The sequence below is a fragment of the Poeciliopsis prolifica genome, unplaced genomic scaffold (assembly GCF_027474105.1).
Source record: "Poeciliopsis prolifica strain line A6 unplaced genomic scaffold, Auburn_PproV2 SCAFFOLD014, whole genome shotgun sequence".
NCBI lineage: Eukaryota > Metazoa > Chordata > Actinopteri > Cyprinodontiformes > Poeciliidae > Poeciliopsis > Poeciliopsis prolifica.
In genome coordinates this window covers 6,250,619-6,270,797 of record NW_026562389.1, presented here as the reverse complement: position 1 = coordinate 6,270,797, position 20,179 = coordinate 6,250,619, and the positions used below count along the sequence as shown (strand labels likewise).

The following is a 20,179-nucleotide window of genomic DNA, read 5'->3' as shown; positions in this document are numbered from 1 at the left end:
CATGTGAAGTTGAAGAACATTGTATGATAGTGTTATTTACATTTGGATCCAGCTCAGGATAAACAAAGTGAACTTTAATCTTAGGCTAACCTGAACGAATGGGAGGGAGTGAGGCGTCACTACAAAAGTTAGGAGGAGGAGCAAAGAGGAGATGAAAAATGGAATCCATTCAGGCATGTGAAATATGTGCAGCTGTAATCGTGGATCTGTATCTGCTCTCATCTGGGAGCAAATCTCTTACCTCTGCCAGCGGCACAATGCCCTGGATGTCGGAATTGCTAATGTAGAGGTGGGAAACTTGTTCTGTTTGCTTCAAAGCCATCTGCGTGTCAGCGGAGTATTCCACAGTCCAGCGCAAAGTCTGGGTTGGCTTCAGATTAATCACGTTGTCAACCTCAAAGTCCAGCTGCATTACCTCATACGAGTGACTGTCCAATCTATAAAGACAGAGAGAGGATATCAGTTATTCGACATGTTTATTGAAGACTCATACTGACTTTGCCAGGGAGAATGGTTTGCATTCTGACTGCTAATATGCAGCATGTAGAGTTGTGACCAAGCTGGGATGCTTTATAAACTGCTAATGCAATACATTTGTTCATGGTTTGTATTCTTTTCCAAATATTTGAAAGTAAGGCTTTTGTACTCCAACACAGAAAGGAATTTGCTGGGAACCACAGAATTGTTGAAAGTGTATCCACAACTCCTTTAGGACTGCTGTTGTATCCTTTGTCTTTGAGGGTTCTTTCACACCAGATTAAGACAACCTTTGGTCTCCAAGACCTCTATAACCTCTTCAAAACCTTTAGTATGAAAGTAAACACGATGGGGCTACTTCTTATAAATGGGTTTTTCCTGGCCATCGTAAAAAATTGCTACCACAAGGTTATCAAACCTAGCAAGGACAGTATAGGTCGGACAACCGTCATGGAATAATCAGTGGAAATACAGCTGTATACCTATTAGAGGTATACTGATCATTGATTTTTGTCTTGTTAAGAAGTAATGACTATTAATATGTAATTGTTGAATCAATAGCAAGAGAAGATTTAATTGAGAGGAGAGGTTTCTGTACAGTGCTGCACATCACTGCCACCCTGGGAAGTAATTATATAGTTCTGCAACACAATGAGAACATCCCGGCTTGTGCAGTCAGAAGTATTGATACAAATTAAATCTAAAATTAGATGTTAGGTTTTAAAAAAAAGAGAGAAAAGAACAGAGTTGAATTCATGAATTCCGTTTATTAATACCAAAATACAGCTGGTCCATTCTGACATGATACCTTTAAGAGCTAACAGTCAAAATGGCATCCCACAAAAGATTCCTCTTCCATTTGTCTGTCTGAGCGACGCCCCAAAGAGGGCGTTACCTCGTGTGTCATCCTTCACCCCAACTCTCATTTACATTTCCTAACATCTGACTTCCTTTCAGTTTAGCTTAGCTTTAGTTTAGCAACAAGCTAAAAGAGATAGAAGAAGAACACATTTTTTTCTTCTCAACAACATTTAAATGGCTTTGTGTTTTTTGCATTAAAAGCAGAATCTGTCACTACCAGCCAGTGAGTGGCTCACCATCTTTGCTGCTGCTGACTGGACTGATGTCCCAGCCCTGTGAACCAGTCAACTCTGCCTTCTGCTCACCTGGCTGATCATCTGCAGCTACTTAAATATCGAACCACACTTACATTCTAGGAGACTGCGATTCGATTTGAACACCTTATCCTTTTGTCTTTTGTTTTCGGGGCTTGAATGAATGTATGTCTTGGAGACTGCGCTTGATTAGACACCAATTTAATTTGTCTTGGACCAACACGTTGTGTAATGGCCCAGCTACTTCAGTTGTGTACTTGGAGGCAGGTTAGGTCTGGTTCTTTTCTCTGTTGCCCCTGCCCCGCCTTCAACTATTTAGATTACTTTACATTGGCTATCACCAGTAATGTTACCTCACATGTACTTATGTTTGGTTGGTTAATGTCATTTTTGTTTTATTCTGAATGAAGAAAGATTTGGGTAGTTTTTTAAGTTTTATTTAAATAATTTATTGATTTAGAAACATATAGTTTCTCCTGACGAGACTCTGATTTTACCTTTCTTTGTTCAATATTATTTTAAAACGCTAATTAAACCTGTTAGGACTGGTTAAGCATACCATCTATTTTATTATAGTACCCTCATAATGTTTCTGAGCTTGATTGTAACACCTACTATGGTCTCAGTTATTATTTAGTGAACAAAATTATTTCCTAAAATGACGTTTAATTCGTTGAGGGATTCTAGTTTTTTTTTTAGAATTAATACGTAGCAAAAGGTTTTTGATGTCAATAACATTATTAGATCTCGGGTTCAAAGAGGGAGAAATCCAGATGCAAAGGATGGGCTTTTGTTTGGGTTTCATTCAATAATACATGTTTCCTGCGTGACTTCAGTCACTTATTACAATTGAAGAGAAATGTATTTTCAAAATGAGCTTATTCTCAGACTCCACAGCATTTTTACACAGCTAACGCATAATCTGGAATGTAACTGTAAAGGAGTAAACTGAGATTAAGTCTTTAAAATTTAGGTTAGCAATGAATTGACTCACACGAGTAAAGTTGATGTTTAGATTTATGAAGAAAAAGAAGATCAAACTGTGCATGTGTAAGAATCCCCAACTCTAATTCTTGATTAATTTGATGAATTAGTACTATGAATATACTCAAGCTTTTTATTCTCTTTATATCTGTTTAAAGATCCAGAATGAACTTCTGAATGACTGAAAGGACTGAAGTCCTCATTACAAGATCATTGAGCAGAATGAAATTGTGTGTCAGTGTCAATGAATTCTACTAACTGCTTTCTGAAATGTGACAATTAGGTGCAGAAAAAAAGGTATGCAGTTCACACTAAGTGCAACACAAAAGACATACAGTATACAGACAATATTACTGTATTTTTATGATTGTAAGAAGAGACATAATTCAGATACATTTCAGGTAAACAGAAATTATTGTCACTGTTTTGTCAATTCTCTCAAGGAATCTTCTGTTACATTCTCACACATTCTTCGGAGACAGTGGATCCAGGATAAAAGGTAAAAGTTTACGTAGATATTAAGGTCACAGCAAAAGTCACAGATGGTTTGCAATCAATGGTGTCTGTGTGAGAATCAAGGCATTTGTCTGAAGAGATGGGTGGATGATAAGTGAAAGAAGTAGATCAAGGAGGAAAAGCTGATGGAGTGTCAGTTTGCCTTGACCTCTTTTACTTCACCGTCATGCTCGATTCTCAATCATTTGTCTTCACCTAACCTCATGTCCAGTCTTCCGTCATATACCCTACCATCACATATTGCTGTTGTTTACAAGTTGAAGAGAAAAATGCTACATTTTGGTATGTATGCTTTCTACTTCCTGTTCTTCAATTACCTTCAATGAAGAAAGAAAAAGAGAACTCCATCTACCAAATGTTGCTTAGTAGATTGGAACAATATTTGTGTTAAAATGGCCATTCTATAAAATAATTAATCTAAATCATTTAGACAAAAGTTGGTGGTGAAGACAGCAAAATAAGTGGGCAAGAAAACTTTATTTTTTAAAATTTGGTAAACATCTTTCCACTCAAACTTGTTACTTTTTACATTTTTGCTGCACATCTGTTCAATTTTATTAATTTATTGGTGTCCCTTGGACTCATTTTCTTTTCTTTGTTTATGTTTCCTAATCGCAAAGGACACATTAGCACCAGGCCAGTTTAAAATTTTCATAGGACAAAAACGCAAAACCTGGATAAGCCTCGACACATACACACTGAGACACAATGCTCTGTCACTCTCACTCTCCGTTTCTCTTTCTCACTCTCATATATAAATGCACACAGGCGATACACAAGCAACACACTTCTCCCGTTTCTCTGCCTTGTGCACAAGTCGATAGCACACATGTGCTGAGACCTATCCAAAAATTGTTGAGTGTGTTTCGGTGCAGTGTAATCACTGGAGCAGAAAAAGAAATGTGTCTGCAGTGACAGGTTCATTCAGGTGTTAGCTCCGTCACAACCACTAGGATCTGAAACATTGTTACGCTGTCCTCTAGTGCATACACATACAAAGACATTCTCACACAAACACACACAAAAGGTGCCCTCCAGAATTCAGAACTGACCAAATATAGAAATTGTGGAAGTCCAAGAAGGTTTTCACAACTTTTCAGCTTTTGTTCCTTCAGACAAAGCTAATCCTAATGGCTAGTAAACACTAGTCTTTGTGTAATTATATTATACAATTTATTTCACTTAATTCAATTAGTGAATTGAGTTGCTGAAATTTTACTAAATTAATTTTTCAATAACAGTCTAATTTACTCATAACAATTGTATACTTAAGAGGCACAATCTGAATTGTTTGGCTCTAATGCATGAAACCAGAATATGTGTTTTTAAATAAAACAATTACTCAATTTGAACAGCTGACATAGAATAGTGATTTAAGTTGTAGAAAATATGCCAAATAAGGTTTTCTTTTTTCTTTTTTTTTTCTTTTTGAAAATGTTTGCAAAAGTGACAGGAAAATCAGTGTCATTTCACTTCTGTGCACTTTAGAATGGGATGAGAAATTTTATTTTAATTTAAGCAAATTACAGAAGAGGCCGAAAATTCAACAAAATTATAGCATAAAATATTAAAAGACTTTCACCATTTTTAAAGTACCCAAGCATCATGAAAATAAACATTTTCTGCCATGAGAAAAGCTTTTCTTGCCCTGTTTAAAATGGAAACATACTAGCATCTATGAATAATGATGTGCTGCCTGGAACCACAGACCGTGACTCTCTGTTGCTGTAAATTGTATTTTGTGCATCAGGGCATCACTCTTTGGGATATTACTATTGACTAACAGTAGTTGTGCTTTTGCTTTCAATATTTGACACATTTTTCAATTTCTGATTTGGAAGGGAAGAAAAAGTGCTATCAGCAACAATTCAAATCATAACTAAAAAGAATACCTTGTGAAACTGCTAATATGTATGTACTTTGTGCCCTAGGCCAACAAAAACAAATGTTTTTGAACATAGACGTCTTATTTGACTCACTATAACAATTTGTTTCAATTTAAAGTGATGTTTGGATATCTGCAGGAATTGCTGACTCCAAATGTAGTTTCGTAAAAGCATGAAAAACTGGAATAAACAAAATAAATCAAAGAACAAATTATTTATTGCATCTATTGTTAAAGTAATTTCAAAGATGTAATGAGAGTCAAGCATTTTGACAATCCACACTTCAAAAAATTTGAACGCAGTTTTAAAAAAAATGTCAGTGTCTATTTGTCACTTGATAGCTGACCATAAAATAAGGAGGACAGGCAGATCGCTATCTGTTTGATATTAAATTGCTCTGGGAACTGCTTGGGGAAGCTGGGATGGCTTAGCCTATAAACCCAGATAAACGGAGACACTTCTGGCAGCAGCGAGTGATTTCTGAGATGTGACGGTTGGACTCACTTTGGTGTCTAACTTGTTTGGTACTTATGGGACTCTTGAAGCTGATTAGAAGAAATTATTGACCCTCTCCACCCCTACGTTGTGTTTAGCCATCAATTAAACAACTTAGTACCCAGTCTGGACCAGTGCAGATAAAATCACGATTGCAATCACAAAAAGATCACCTCTTGATATGAAAGGTGGGTTGAGATATTTTGCAGTTTTTAAATATTTCAGGAAATGTATAGCTGTGTGTGCAGGCGTGTCTTTAAATGTATTTCTCATCTGTGACATGCGAGTAAGAAATAACTTGGTTCTAATACCCAGGGGGGAAGCACAAGGACACACACAGATCCTGCAACACCTGCAGTGGACCAAGCGCCAAGGACCCGTCCATCTTTCTGTCACAACTGTAACTACAATACACACCAACCTGCACTGGATCAAAACACAGCAGTTTGTGTCTAACTGCTTCATTTCACCGAGGCTTAGAGTTGCCTCATGTGTTTATTCTTAGAAATAGAAATATTGGAAATATTTATTAAGAGACAGAAGTAGATAGTTAAAGTTTCCAGAATAATTTTTGGTGGCATCTGCCACTTCGTGTGATTTTGGCAGAGGAATCTGAGATATTTCAGACACATTCATTGTGTGTCTTTAAAGGCCACAAGGCAAAAACATGGAACTACTTTTGTGAAGAATTGTATTACTCAAGCTATATTATAGATCACTTTTGAAAGGGCATTATTTTTCTAGTCACACTAGATAATTTTTAAATAAAGGAGCCTTTGTGTTATCTGTAGAGTATCATGACTATGCTAATCGTGAGCCTTAATGCTTGGTTTAGTCCAATCAGAGTTTTTAAAACTCACTTTATTAAAGTGTAACACATAAGGTTAAATCCAAAACTGCTCATACTCTTTGGAAATTTAGATTTACCAACACATTTCTTCTAGCTGGAAATAATTGTGTGCTTTGAAAAGAACCAGTCTGGATCCTGACTGGAACCTGTTTCATTATATGAATGTTCTAATGACATATAACAAGATTTGTGTGTAAAAGGCATAGTTTGTGCCCAATTTAAATTTGCAAATCGTGTTTAAACCTCCTTTTATTTTTATTAAAGGGGCACATTTTTACAGTAATAATTTTTGTAAATGATATATTTTGAGAAACTGAAAGGGAATTGAAAAGATATTTTCACAGCTTCAATGAAGTGATACGTCGTTGCTATGGCAGGTACCACTTCATAAAGACAGAATTGTATTTGAAACGTAATATGTAACAATGTATTGTTTATTCTGTGTTGCATGACTTTTTGTTTTTGATGTAAAGCACTTTGAAATGCCTTGCTGCTGAAATGTGGGACACACAAAAAAAATTTGATTGATTGACTGACAATGCATAATTTCAATAGTTACAGAAAAGCAATCAATTTCTCTGAAGTGTTTTCCTTAAGGAGACTCCACTTATGGCTCTTCTGTAATTAAAACCTTCCTGCTGACCCCTTGCTGGTTTCTCTCCCTGAAGACAAGCAGGTGGTGAAGTTAAAAAAAAAAAAAAACTCCCACAAAGAAGCAAAAGCCACATATATAATCCATAAACATACACGAAGTCCCTCACACCATGTAGTGAGTGCTTGGAGGACAGGGGTGTCTCATCAAAGAGTACCATAGGAAAGTGTTGGTCTCCGGGGAAATTCAAAGGACAATGGAGAACAAACACACGCACACATGAGCCAAAAGACATTCACCGCTGGCAAGAAAAAGAGAAAACATCCCCTGGGAGAAAACAAGGGGTAGCAAAAGGGGGGGATAGAAATGGGAGAAGAACAAGAAAACAACATGGAGGAACAATTCTCCACACTTTGCTCAGAGGAAGTTGTCACTTACAGCATTTCCCCCTCAGCATCTTCACAGCCGGTGGCTCACTGCATGTTTGCGTGTATGCTTCTGTGTATTTGTCAGAGAAAAATAAACTCCTGAGATTTTTAAGACAGACGGATAACTTTTGTGTGTTCTGAACTCAGAGCTGCAACACATGAACACAGAAGATCCCTGGATTTGGCACCTCACTGACCCCAGAGGCAAGTGTGTAAATATGCACACCATGTTTTGAGTATTTGTGATTTTATTCCCTCCCATCACACACATGTGAAGGTAAGCACTTATCAAGAAAAAATTGGGTTATCAAAGACAAATTATGAACATTTTTTGCTACTACAATAATATTATCAGCTTCTAGTTATATAAAATGAATCATTGTGGGTGATGTACAAACCAAGGAAATATTAATTTACATGAACAGATTATCCTGAATTCCTTTAATTAGTTTTAATAAACTCTTGTAGCTTTCAAGACTCAAACAGATGCTCTACTATGCTTTCATTGATTGAAGTACATAAAACAGCAAAATCAGAGATTATAATTGTAAAGTCCAAGAAGTTATTTAAAGATAGATTAGATTTTTTTTTTTTTTTTTGCTTAATAGGATTTAGCTAGGTTAACAATACTCATATTATAACAATGACTTTACATTAACAAACACAAAAAATGTGACTCTACAAAAGATTCACTCTATTCACTACAAACCCAAGGAGATAAAAAGGAAAAAAAAACATCCAATATCCACAGTAAAGTACCAACAATCACTGACATGGCAAAAATAAGTGCACTCTTTTTGAAATGATCTATAGTGTCAGTTTCAATTTTTGATGCACACTTAAAGCTAACAAAGTAGTGTGTGTGTGTGTGTGTGTGTGGGTGTGTGTGTGTGGGGGTGTGTGTGGGGGTGGGTGTGTGTGTGTGTGTGTGTGCGTGTGTGTGTGTGTGATAGAAGGAGTGAGTCTGTTTCTGCTGTCAAGAATACAGTGAGGTTGTCACCAAAAGGACAGAGGAGACTCTGGGGAAATGAGCTTGCAGAAACAAAGGACAAACATGGAATAACCCTCACATACGAACCAACGCAAACTGTGTTGAGCTGTGGATTACTACAAGTTTAGTGCTAGGAAAAACTTAATTAATAACGGAACGTGGGTACACTGCACTTCTTAAATATTCATTAGAATATGTGCATGACATACCAGCATATGCTCTCAAGGTGAAAACTGATAGATGGCTGTAGGATAGATCGATAGTACAGAACCAGTGAAGAAAGACACAAAGTGTTCTCGTCAGTGACTAAGTCTTTCTAATGTTTCTTTGTTGGTGGCTTTAAAAGTACTTTAGCACTATTTCACTTAAAAAGTCAAGTAAATGTGGAATTAGGTTTGGAATTGTCTAGTTTTAAAATAAAAACAGCCCTTCTTTAAAACTGCAAGATGCTATTTTTTATTTTAAAAAAAATGCATTTTCCACATTTGTTAAAACTTTCACCATCTCATGACAGTGTGGTATGAGGATTTCGATCTGTGAAAAGATTAATCTCCTCCACTTCCTCCCTGTGCTGCTGTCTGAAGAAATGCACCAGTCAAAAACAACTAATCAGAGCCGAGAGGCAGGTCTCATGACATGACACTTAAATATGTAAAAGCATGTTTATTTTTTATAATAGTTACAAACTGTAACTTTAATAGAACCATCAAGAGACTAGAACATGTTGCTCCAAAATATGCAACCCAGGCTCAAACACACCTTTTCTGAGCAATATAAATAAAGGAGCCACAAGTTCTAGTTTACACAGGACTTTGGTGCATTGTAGCCTTTTCCTCAATGTCTTTTAAGGTGTCATCTGGGCCCCCCCTTGGTGTGGGAATGATGTCGTGGGTGGCTCCTTTCCCATCTTGGTTCTTCTGCATTCCAGTTGCTGTGGTGGTTTAGTGCTCACCATGCTGGGGGCTTCAGGCTGGGAGTCTTCCCTCTTTGGGGTTAAAAGACACTGGATCCCGGTGTGGCTGGGCCAGGGGGATCAGTGGCCTGCATCTCACCTTTAGTCTCTTTTCCTGGAGGCTGCTGCTCCTGTGCTCTGCTGGCGACCTGCCTCTGTGTGTATGGCTGAGGCGGTGCCTTGTGTGTGTCTGCCTGGGGGTGCTTCCGCCTCCCAGAGCCAAGTCCACCTGTCCTTTGCATCTCTTGGCTGCTGTGTGCTGCAGGCTTTCTGCCGTTCTCTCTATTCTAACAGCCATGCACCTCCTGGTGACTAACTCGCTCATACACAGCCAACCAACACAAATTATGGGAACAAACACATAATTTTCAACATGTGCACCCACCTGAACACACAAACACCAAATAGTTTGATATTACAGCAAGTGGCCTTCCTACTTTGATGCTGGATGCAGTCATGATTTAACAAAGTCAATCACTCAGGTAGGATACAATCCTCAGATTGTTCTGTAGCCCAAAACCACCCTGGCTCACAAAGGCAGCCAGTTTCTCTGGAGAATGCATAAAATGCTGTCAGGACATGTGAAAAAAAAGAAGCATAACGCTTGAGCCAATTATTTTATTGGTGATGTTTGATTTTTTTTGGAATGTCAAAAAAAGTAGTGAAATAATTTGATTGAATCATTCTATATTTTGCTATATTACATTTTTCATCTTGCAATTATCCCTGCCTTAGAGGAATTGTTTTGCTTTGGGTGTTGTCACCCAGGCTAGATATGTTCTTGTATGATTGCACATAGGTATTTCTCTGATATGCACAGAACCCGTCAAGCGCCTGTAAACACAGATATTGGCCCATGCCATCTCTTTTTCTTGTTCAGTCTTCCTTCTCATAGCTACTACCCCCTACGCAGACAGCAAAATATTCCCCCTTTCATTTCTAACATACACAGGTGGCAAATGCACACCTTTGCTACACATGCTGCTTGCTTTTATCATTCACTCATTAAAGTATCTCCACATACTCTAGTTGTCTTTCCTCATTTTAACACAAGCTACATGTTCTCCCTTTTCATCACATACATAGAAGGGGACAAACACAAACCCTCTCGTGTCCCTATACCAACAAAAAACATGCAAATGCTTTTAAGAGAGGCCCAAAAAAGTCTACTACAGCGTGGGTCTACACCTCTGCAGGAAGATGGGTGGGTTGAGTAACAGCTTCCTTTCTATTGTGTTTTGTTGCTTTTAGCTTGTCTGAGTAGTTTGGAGGATAATTTCTCTATCTAGTATTAAGGATGAGCATCATGGAATGATGAGGAAAAAAGAAAAACATTTGAGAGTGGTAAACTAATATAATAGAGAAATGGGAGGCAGATCAGGCTCTCAGTTTTAGTCCGTGAAGCAGAAACCGTGTCTACTTTAAGATTAAAACTTTTCTTTTTGATCAAATCTATATATAGACTTGCTTAGATTAACTTGAGGTATCTATGAGTTGCTATAGGCTTAGGCTACTGGAGGACAGCCTGACCACTTTTCTCCCACTCTACCATTTTGTAAATTTTGCTGCTGTATGACCTTTTAACTTTATATTCGCTCTTTGTTTTTTTCTTTCCATAGAAGTTACATCTTTATAATCTGCCATTCAGTTGTGGGAGATCACACTAAACCAGATTTTGTTGGAGAGAAGTTTTCCTTCCTCCTGTCACTACATGTAGTGATTGCAGTGATCGATAATTTAGTCTGATCGATCACTACAAAGTCAATGTCACAATGCAATTAACTGTGTATTTTTTCTACATGCTCATCCAGAAGAAGTGAATGCTGCAAATCATTGACTTGATGTGATCTGCTGGGTTTAAGTCTGCATGTGTGATTGATTTGAGATCAATTGAATCTGAATGGAAATGTTTTTTTTTTTTTAATAATTGATTACCTTGGATAAATGTCAGTAAATTTTTACTATAAAATTATGCCATTATAATGAAAGATATTTATTTTAATGTTTTTTATGAAGTGGTTTTTATGACAAATCATGTTTTGTTGAGAGAAATTTAACTGACTGTTCTGTACTGTAAAATGCTTCAGTAAAAGAAAATAGATTATACTCCCTCCTTCAAGTATAGAAGGAGGAAATATGACAAGAAAAGGAGTCAGAAAACAAGTTTTGTAGATAAAAGAGGAAAGATGGGAAAAAAGCACCAAAGAGAAATAAAATATGAAACTGAATCAGCGCTTATTAATTCTAATGCAGAAATTTGACTTTGATATTCTTTTCCTTAATAATTGCTGCTTCTTGATGAAGAAATTGTTGAAGAACTCTAATGTTTAATACACAGCTTTCCATGTACCATTGACATACAAAATGACTGTATGTCGATGAGTTTCTTGACTCATCTTTCGGATAATTTAAGAAATTGGAAGGTACAGGTTTAATGGAGCAACTGATCAAAGTACTCGACCTTGTGATGACATTCAAACTACCCAAAGTCCTACAGCCTTATTTTGGCTCAGATGAATAATGCAAATACAAGTGTAGAAACAAGTGTAGAAAAATATTTTTTGTCAGAATTTCAGTAATAAAAAATAAAAGCAAATGTCTTCAGTTGTGCAGAAGAATGAAAAGGGACGTGGAAACAGAGTTGAATAAAATTCTAGATATTTATTAGGCTTCTAAACCATTTTGCTCTTTTCCTGCACTATAATTTGTCAAAACTTTGCTTTCCGACTAATAACCTTTCATTTTGAGATGATAATTCTGGTGTTCTTTCAAAACCGTCGACTCGCTTTGTAAGAGCTGAACTTGGTATACCATAACAGCTTAAAAGCATGAAAACCTTTAAAAGAACAAGGGAAGGCGTCGAACCATTTTTTCTTCAATTTAAGTTATGTGTAAACATTCATGCTTTGATTCTCAAAGGAAAAGGAAACATAGGCATCAGTTTAAATTTTGATCCCAAGTAAAAATGTAGACTGAGAATCAAACTAATTTTAAAACAAACTCAAAACTTTTTTGTCATTGCTGCTGGTCAGTGTGCTAACTGTCATCCAAATAGGATGCAAGAGGCAGAAATCACATGGCTGTACAGCATGTCTGCTCTGATATGCACTTTATTGGATCCTGTTGCACTTAAATTCCCTTTTGCCAGTCTCAACCACTCAGACACACAGTGACATGTTATCGATCTGTAGGGGCTGTGAAAAAAGCCCTGGAAAAAAGGAGATTGACAGTTACAAGCAACACACACACAAATACATATGTTGTAAACTCTGACACATAAGTACAGTCAAACATCCAATATTTTAGTACCACCACTTCATCAACATCCTAAATTTTATCTATGTAGGTCATCCAGAGTTTTTTGGTCAAAAAACTCTGTTTTCTTTTTTTCTAAATACACAAACATTTTCCGCTACCAAAATTTAAGTTGTTGAGAACAGATGGATGGATGGACGGAAAGATGAATTCGTATGCCATCACATCAAAAATGGTTACCACAGTATTTACTGAGAACATAAAAAACAAAAAAAATAAATCATATATTTAAATTTAAAGCATCATAAATGGTAAACAGAGTCAAATTCCTTGTTTGTGTATATAAATGAGGTGAATAAAATCATCTTGATTCAATTAGTCTAACTGAATGACTGCAGTTCAGGAAGTGAATTAATCATCCATCAATTCAAAAGCTAGTTATTAAATTCCACTTTGTTTCTATACATGTCAAGTTCAATTGCCTAATCCAATAATGCTCACACAATTCCCCCCAAATCCCAACTCTTTTAAAAAAAGAGGATTATTTAATGTGGAAGAAAAATGAAAAATGATAAACAGGTAAGCAGAAAAGCAACAGCAAAAAATAACAAAGATAAATGAAAATACGTCTATAAAAAGACTATTTTTGTGTCCATCAAACAGAACAGCTGTTCCATTTTTGTAAAATGGAAAACACATGCCAGCATAAATGAAATTCATTCATAAAAGCCATTTACCACTTATAAAATGTACTAATATATAAACTAAAATTAGCCAGTAGCATATTAATTTCATCTGAAAATTCAGCAAAAACAAAAAGATTGCCTGAAATTTGTCTAAATGAATTCACCATGAACTGTTCTGCACAGGAAGCACTAGTTTAGTCTTTTCTGCAGAATGAGCAGCTGGTCATGAGAGAATCTCCCCTTCAGGCACAAATGCAGATACTCTCATTCCCACATAATCTTACAAGAACTAATTTTCTGCTTCTCCTGTTGGATAATATATTAGGACAGACATGTCTCTATTGCACAGGCACATGCAAGTGCAAGTGTTGTAGATTCATGAGTGTTTGTGCAGCAAAGCATTGTGCGTTTCCATAGGAAACTTCTGTTTTTAATATAGTCAATGTTTCTACATTTTCTTGATTTCTCGTTGATTGTGTAAACTCTTTGTCTGCTGGCTGAACTCGTTTTCATCATAAGTTCTTCATTCTTTTAGCTTCTGAATGGGAAACGACTCCATCTCCGGCATTATGCCATGTGATAGATTTCTGCGCATCCACACATACTCACATTTGCACATACGCACCCTGACAGACACTCCGAAAGAGAAAAAAAGAGAAGAATGAATTATTAATCTTGCCGTCTAATTATGGCGTGGGGCCCAGAGAGAGATATGATCTTGGGGAAATCACATCTAACAGTCATTTATCACAACAAATAGAGTGAAAAACACTGAGAAGAGGAGAAGAAAAAGGAATGGAAACGAGAGAGAAGAAGAGAGGCCAAAAGAGGAGCAGCAGGAAAAACTAACTCACTCTGCTATGAGATAGCGCTATCAAAATATGCTAAGGAGATGCAGGGATACAGAGTCAAGAGGAAGGGTAAAAGGGGAGTCTAAAGTAGCAAATTAAGAGGTGCTCAAGGGAAACTGGGGCCCCACAAGAGCCTCTAAATACAACTGAAATTGGGTTTACAGGGCAACACATTTCGGAAATAAAGTTTGAATATGTGAAGATAAAACAAAACTATGCCTACATAAAGGAGAAAAATGTATTGACCAAAGAAATTGTACAATATCAATTGTTTTTCTCATATCTCCTTAACCTTTTTGAAGGGTCTAACTAGCAGCATTAGTTTTGGAACAACTATTTGATGCAAATTACAAAAGACGTCCACTTCATGTAAACTTAAACTGAAGTGTTTAAAATGGGTTATTACATAACTGCAGCCACGATAAAGGCAAAAACACATCATGTTAGATCTATTGACTGCCGTTAATATTATTCAACTCACCATACGTGTAACATGAAAATGCTGTTTATGAAATGATATCTGAAAACTTTGATGCTGCAAACTCAGGAAGAGAAACACTGTAAAGGCTGTTTTCTGTATTTCTGGTACAAGGTCACATTATTTCCTCATGTTCTGCTTAGTCAAAATATTTCATCTGTACAAATGTGTTTCTGTGCAAGCTTGTGTGACCCATTATACAGGCTAAGCATTCATCCATTGCTGATAAATCAAAGGCAATACTGATGATCCTCCTAAAGCCCTGATGCTGTACTTGTGGGAGGTGATGTGCTTTTTGGCCTCTCATTTGTAATCTGACCAGTTGTTTACTCGCCCTGCAGGGTTCTTTGCTTTTAACTGACACAGCTGAGAGCTTCTTTTACTTTCCCCCATCAGCGATTCTTTTTCTGCTTGTGTTTACAAACCCTTTCTCTCGTGTCAGTATTTTACTTTCTTGCTGTCCCTGTCATTATCTTCGATCAATATATCATATTTCAGCTACTAGTTGTATATTTGTGATGGACTGGTGACCTGTCGAGGGTGCACCCCATTTCTCACCCAATGGCTGCTGGACACCAGGCCCCCTGAGACTCTGGGGGACAGTCAGTAATCTGTGGATCAGTGGACTAGATCTTTAACCTCCTGGAGTTGCTAAAAGAGTCACAGGAGTTTTGGTTGTCCAGTTTAGACGTGTTTTGTGGAGTAGGAAATGATTTGAGAAACATTTTGTCTGGGTGCTTGGGGAGGATGGTGCTAGAGGTTACCACCATCCTCCTGTGTTTGCTATCTTGAAGTTGGGCTTATTTCCCTTTACTGTGTGGTCTTTTGCAGTGTTACCCTTTGTCTTCCAGTGCAGTATGTGGTGTTACAGGACAGAATTTCAAGACATTTAATGGAGAGAGGAACTGGTTTGGGAACCTCAGGATCCCATTTTCACTTTTTGCAGAAGAAGGAGTCTCTGGATGCATCTTCCAGCCATGAATAAAACACAGCCACATGTGAACCAAGACGAGAATCAGCTCTTTCAAATTAAAGGCCATGATTTTCAACATGGAGAGCAGGGGTTATTCTGTCCAGATGGGGGGTCAGTTTTTGATTCAGGTGAAGTATATTAATATCTTGTTCACATGTACATGAAGAATGGTTAAGCCTCTCCAGCAGTAATACTGGTGTTAGTCTGGTCTATGATAGAAAGAGGAGAGCCAAAAAGACATTCCAACCTTCACCTATGATTATTACATATGAACTACAACTGAATTAAGGCTGCAACTAAGGGTTACTTTAGTTATAAATTAGTCTATTGATCATTCTGATGATTAATAAGATAAAAAAATTGGCACACTTTAGCCTTTTTTTACACATATCTGGAAATATGTTAAAAAGGCAAATAAATAACACATTTGATAGAGATGCCTTCTGGGAGCTGTTCTTTAGAGGTTCTCAAAGTATTTCCTACTGGGAGGCGACTGAGAAGACGCTAAAACGACCACAGTTACCTTTTTGGCCCAAGAACGCCTTGGGATCTCCCAGAAAGAGCTGGAGAGTGTCACTAGGGAGAGGGATCTACGGTTTCCCTGCTGGACCTGTTATCTCTTTGACCCGGTGACGCAGGATATGTGGAGGACCAAGGATGGATAGATGAATGGATCTGCTGCTTTTCAAGCATATATGATGACTGGAAAATATTTGCAATGATATATTACTGTTATCATACCAAGCTTAAAATTAAATGAAGAAATGTGTGTCAGACTTCTAAATAGGATTTTTTCCCCCACATGGTTTATTCTATTGCAACACAAACATTTGTTCATTATAGGCTCTAACTGATAACCTATTACATTTTCCACAATATTATTGCCATTTTTCAGTGTAATAATAATACCAGTAGATGATATTTAGTTGTTTCTGCTGGATAATTTAAATCACATACATTTTATCTCCTTAAGCTACCTTTACAAAGACACATTGAAAGAGACAGAATATGTTAGATTTTTCCCAGTGAAAATTACAGATAATATGCATTTATCTATATTCAGTCTGTTGTCAGTTACAGATGTTTTTATCTGGCACAGAACTAAATTACGTTAAATCATCTTGTATAAAATCAGAGCCTAAAGGTAACACTGGATGCATCTGTTTGTCTCACTGTGCAGTGCTTATCAAATGTGAGTCAACAACAAGTTGCAAATGAGGATGAATTGCAAAATCAGCTTCATAGATTCTTCAGTGAGAGTTTAAAAAATGTACGATAAACCAGTAAAACCCTCTCAAGACCTTTTCATCACATGTCCCCTCCACAGTCCAATAATCCACCTCTGTTGGGACTGTGCCATGCGTAAACTTAGCTACTAATAAAATACACATGGGGTTTATGGGCTGTAGTGGGCCGAGCCGAGAGAGTGACTGAATCAGGCCAGGTATCAAATCCAGCCTGTCAGCCATGCAAACCAAGGACCCACTCAGGCCTTAAAAAATAAAAAAATAAAACACCACCTCCCAGAAGGCCAAGCTCGTTGCATTCTTACTTCCTGTCTCTGACAGCTCAGAGGGAGACGTGTGTGATTGTATGTTGAAGGAAGCAGGTACATGGACAGAAAAAAGACTTTATACTTTTGTTGGAGTCATTATTTACAATATACCACTAAAAGTGGCCAAAGTAAAAATAGTAACATTTCTGAATCTATATAAACAGATGAATGTGAGTTTAGTTCGTTAGTCACTAATGTTAATTTACAAGTGATCTGCAGGAAGCATGAAAGATGCCTGTGGGATTTGTTGTTTTATTTATTGTTTCATGTGTCTTATAAGGTCTGGCATCCCTTGATAAAACTGACAAAGTTGAAAATGCAAAAGCAAAGCATAACATCAAAATGTGGGGTTCAGCACTGTGGAGTCACAAACTGAAGTCACTTTGACTAAACTTTAAGTGCATTTATGAGTGTTTGAAGGATGAAAGAGGAAGAAAAGAAAGACAGCAACACGTGTTGAGAAAATGACATCTACTGTGTTTGGTGTCTTTCTTCTGATTTTGCCAAAATGCCACATAAGGAGGCAATTAGTTTGAGGTTTTGCCTGAAAAAAAACCCCCCAACAAAACAACACCCACAGATCTGCCTACATTTAACTCAAATTTAAATCTAGTTTTACATCAAATTGTGTGAAACAGAAAGCCAGGACCACCTCTGATAAGCTTTTCCAAATTGCTTAACACATTTCAGTATTTTTGAAAGGTTTTCTTTAAATCCATTTACAAAATGTAACTAATTTTGGTATTTTGAACTGACCAAAGTTTAACCTGATTTTATTTCAGTAAAAAAATGTCCATGGATTTTATTAGAGTGCATGTGTGTATTTGAGTGCATGTGTGTATTTGATTTTACTTTCATGAGCTTATTCTTGAGCTAGCGGGAGTTGGTTGGTTTCCTGCTTAGGAAAATGCATGAAGACAGACTAAAATGACTTAACTGTCAAAAAGCTCTCTGTACACAAATACACATACTACAGGCACACACTGTTCTCTTTGCTCTTGGAGTAAATTGGCAAGTAAATGGTAGGACACTTTGCGCATGTTGACACCTCTGGCATTAAAACACTTACTGTCGATTACAGTGGCGGACATCCAGGTCACTTAATGGAGGTGAAAGTGAGAGACAAAGAGACAAAGTGTCAGGGGGAGGTTTGGGCTTTTGATTCCTTCAGCGAAAAGAAAAAAAAAATACAGGTTAATGCTTTTTCATCTCTAACAAAGACACACACAGCAGGAACATATTATAAGTGGTAGATCTTGATGTCAATGTCTTATCAGTTAGGATTTTCGCACCTACACCTTGCCTTAACTGATTTCAAGGCGTAATTTTTTAAGTTATTTCGGGAACTATGAAATGACGCTATGAAATGACATTTCCTGAAAACCTGACTCTCAGAAAGAGAACAGCTGGTTTTCTATCACTCATTATTGCTGTTTGCAGTCAAGCGTTAAAGAAATAGTGTTATTGTCATAGGGAAAAAGAAAAGGAAAGTAAATAAGCAATGATCTAAAACCCACAATGCATAATTGCATGTTTAATTGCTTTTAAAAACTTATCAGGCTAAAAAAAAATAATGTGACTTTAGTGTTATAATGAAACATCATGCCTGCTATAACATTTTATTACTTCACAAGCTTCTTGTTTTCTATTAAACTGTGAAAAAAAGAGAAAATATAAAATTGGTTTTATCTGAATATCAGGTTTTCTTTACATTGATCAGGTTACCAGTTGCTTCTTATCCTTATTTGGGATCAGTAAATACCCCTTAGTGCAATTATTATTGTTTCTGTTAATGTGTAATTTGTTATGGAAAAATGTGAAACTGCACAATAATGCTCTAATCACAGATTCCTGTGGGTTAACATTTATAAAGTGTTTCTCGAAGTAGTTTGGTGCTTGAAAGTTTTTGCATAAAACTTTCTCTGTTTAATAAACATCAACTATTAGGTTATAGTTATGCACAACCTTGCATTTTCCCATGGTAATGGTGGGTTTTAAAAATTTAAATATTAATTCACTCTTAACTACTTTCACAGAAGGGTTTTCTTACAACCAAAATGAAGGTTGGGGACAAAATCAAATACATAATAAATTGACAGAAGCTGCCCTTTGAAAGCAGCTTGTATGATCCTTGGCTAGACGGTCATGATGCCTGTAATAGAAACAACTGGAGGAACCAATGTGTACAACAGAGCTAAGTGAAGAGCTCCAAACTATTTTTGTTGCACCACAACACAGATACATTGGAGCTCGAACCTGAGGACACCAGAAAGAGATGACAAGCATCTATTCTCAGATCTATGAGCTTTGCAGCTGCACAGGAAACAGGAAGAAGCATAAAGTTATTTTTGTCAGGACAAAGAAATTTTACAAGCCACTTTAATCAAATGGTTGAATCAGTTCTTCAGCATGCCATGAAGTTTGGCAAAGGCCTGGTAACAAGCTGTTTATTTTAGGAGTTGGAGACACCTGAGCTTTGAGAGTCTAAAAGGAGAAATGGATCTCTAGGATTTCCCTTCTGGTCCAGTTATAACTGCAAACTGATCTAATGTGAGCTGAAAATAATGACTGGATTATTTGATGGCTCCCTCAAAAGTCTTTATAAATGGCCAGAACAAATTGGTCTCTATGTTGTTAAGGGTAGCACCTGTTAGGATATCTCCAGCATAGTCACAGACGGTACAGATAGCATCAGAGCATTAAATTTATAGGTATAAAAGAAGCACTGAAGCAAGTTGGTATTTGATGATGGAAAGCATAAAAGGGAAGGTAAGAAAAGATGGAGGAAAGAGTAAAGAATGGGAAAGCATGAGACAGTGATTGAACGTTATTGTGGTTGCAGGGAAGAAAGAGAAAGCAGTGAGGCGTTTCCTTTTCCAATAGCAGATATGTGTGTGAGTGAAAGACAAAGAGAATCATAAAAAGAAAAAGACAGAGATAAATCTTCCTAATACTTTTCTCTCACCTTTGGGAAAATCCGAGGTTTTAAATTTTTGCACATGTAAACAGAACAATTACTGTGACAGTGTGTCACACAGCTAAAGGTCTAAGATTGAAAAACAACTGATACTTCTATCCAAAGAGCTCTTGTGATG

The 20,179-nt window shown here is 36.9% G+C and overlaps 1 protein-coding gene across 1 annotated transcript in view; it reads right to left on the bottom strand.

The window, feature by feature from the left end:
• The window catches only part of si:dkey-215k6.1 (transmembrane protein 132B), a 198,742-nt gene that overhangs the window by 47,457 nt on the left and 131,106 nt on the right, over positions 1–20,179 (bottom strand). The window contains exon 7 of the mRNA XM_055039615.1: positions 242–437. Within this exon, the coding sequence (XP_054895590.1) occupies positions 242–437 (196 nt within the window). The remainder of the gene's footprint in view (positions 1–241; positions 438–20,179) is intronic.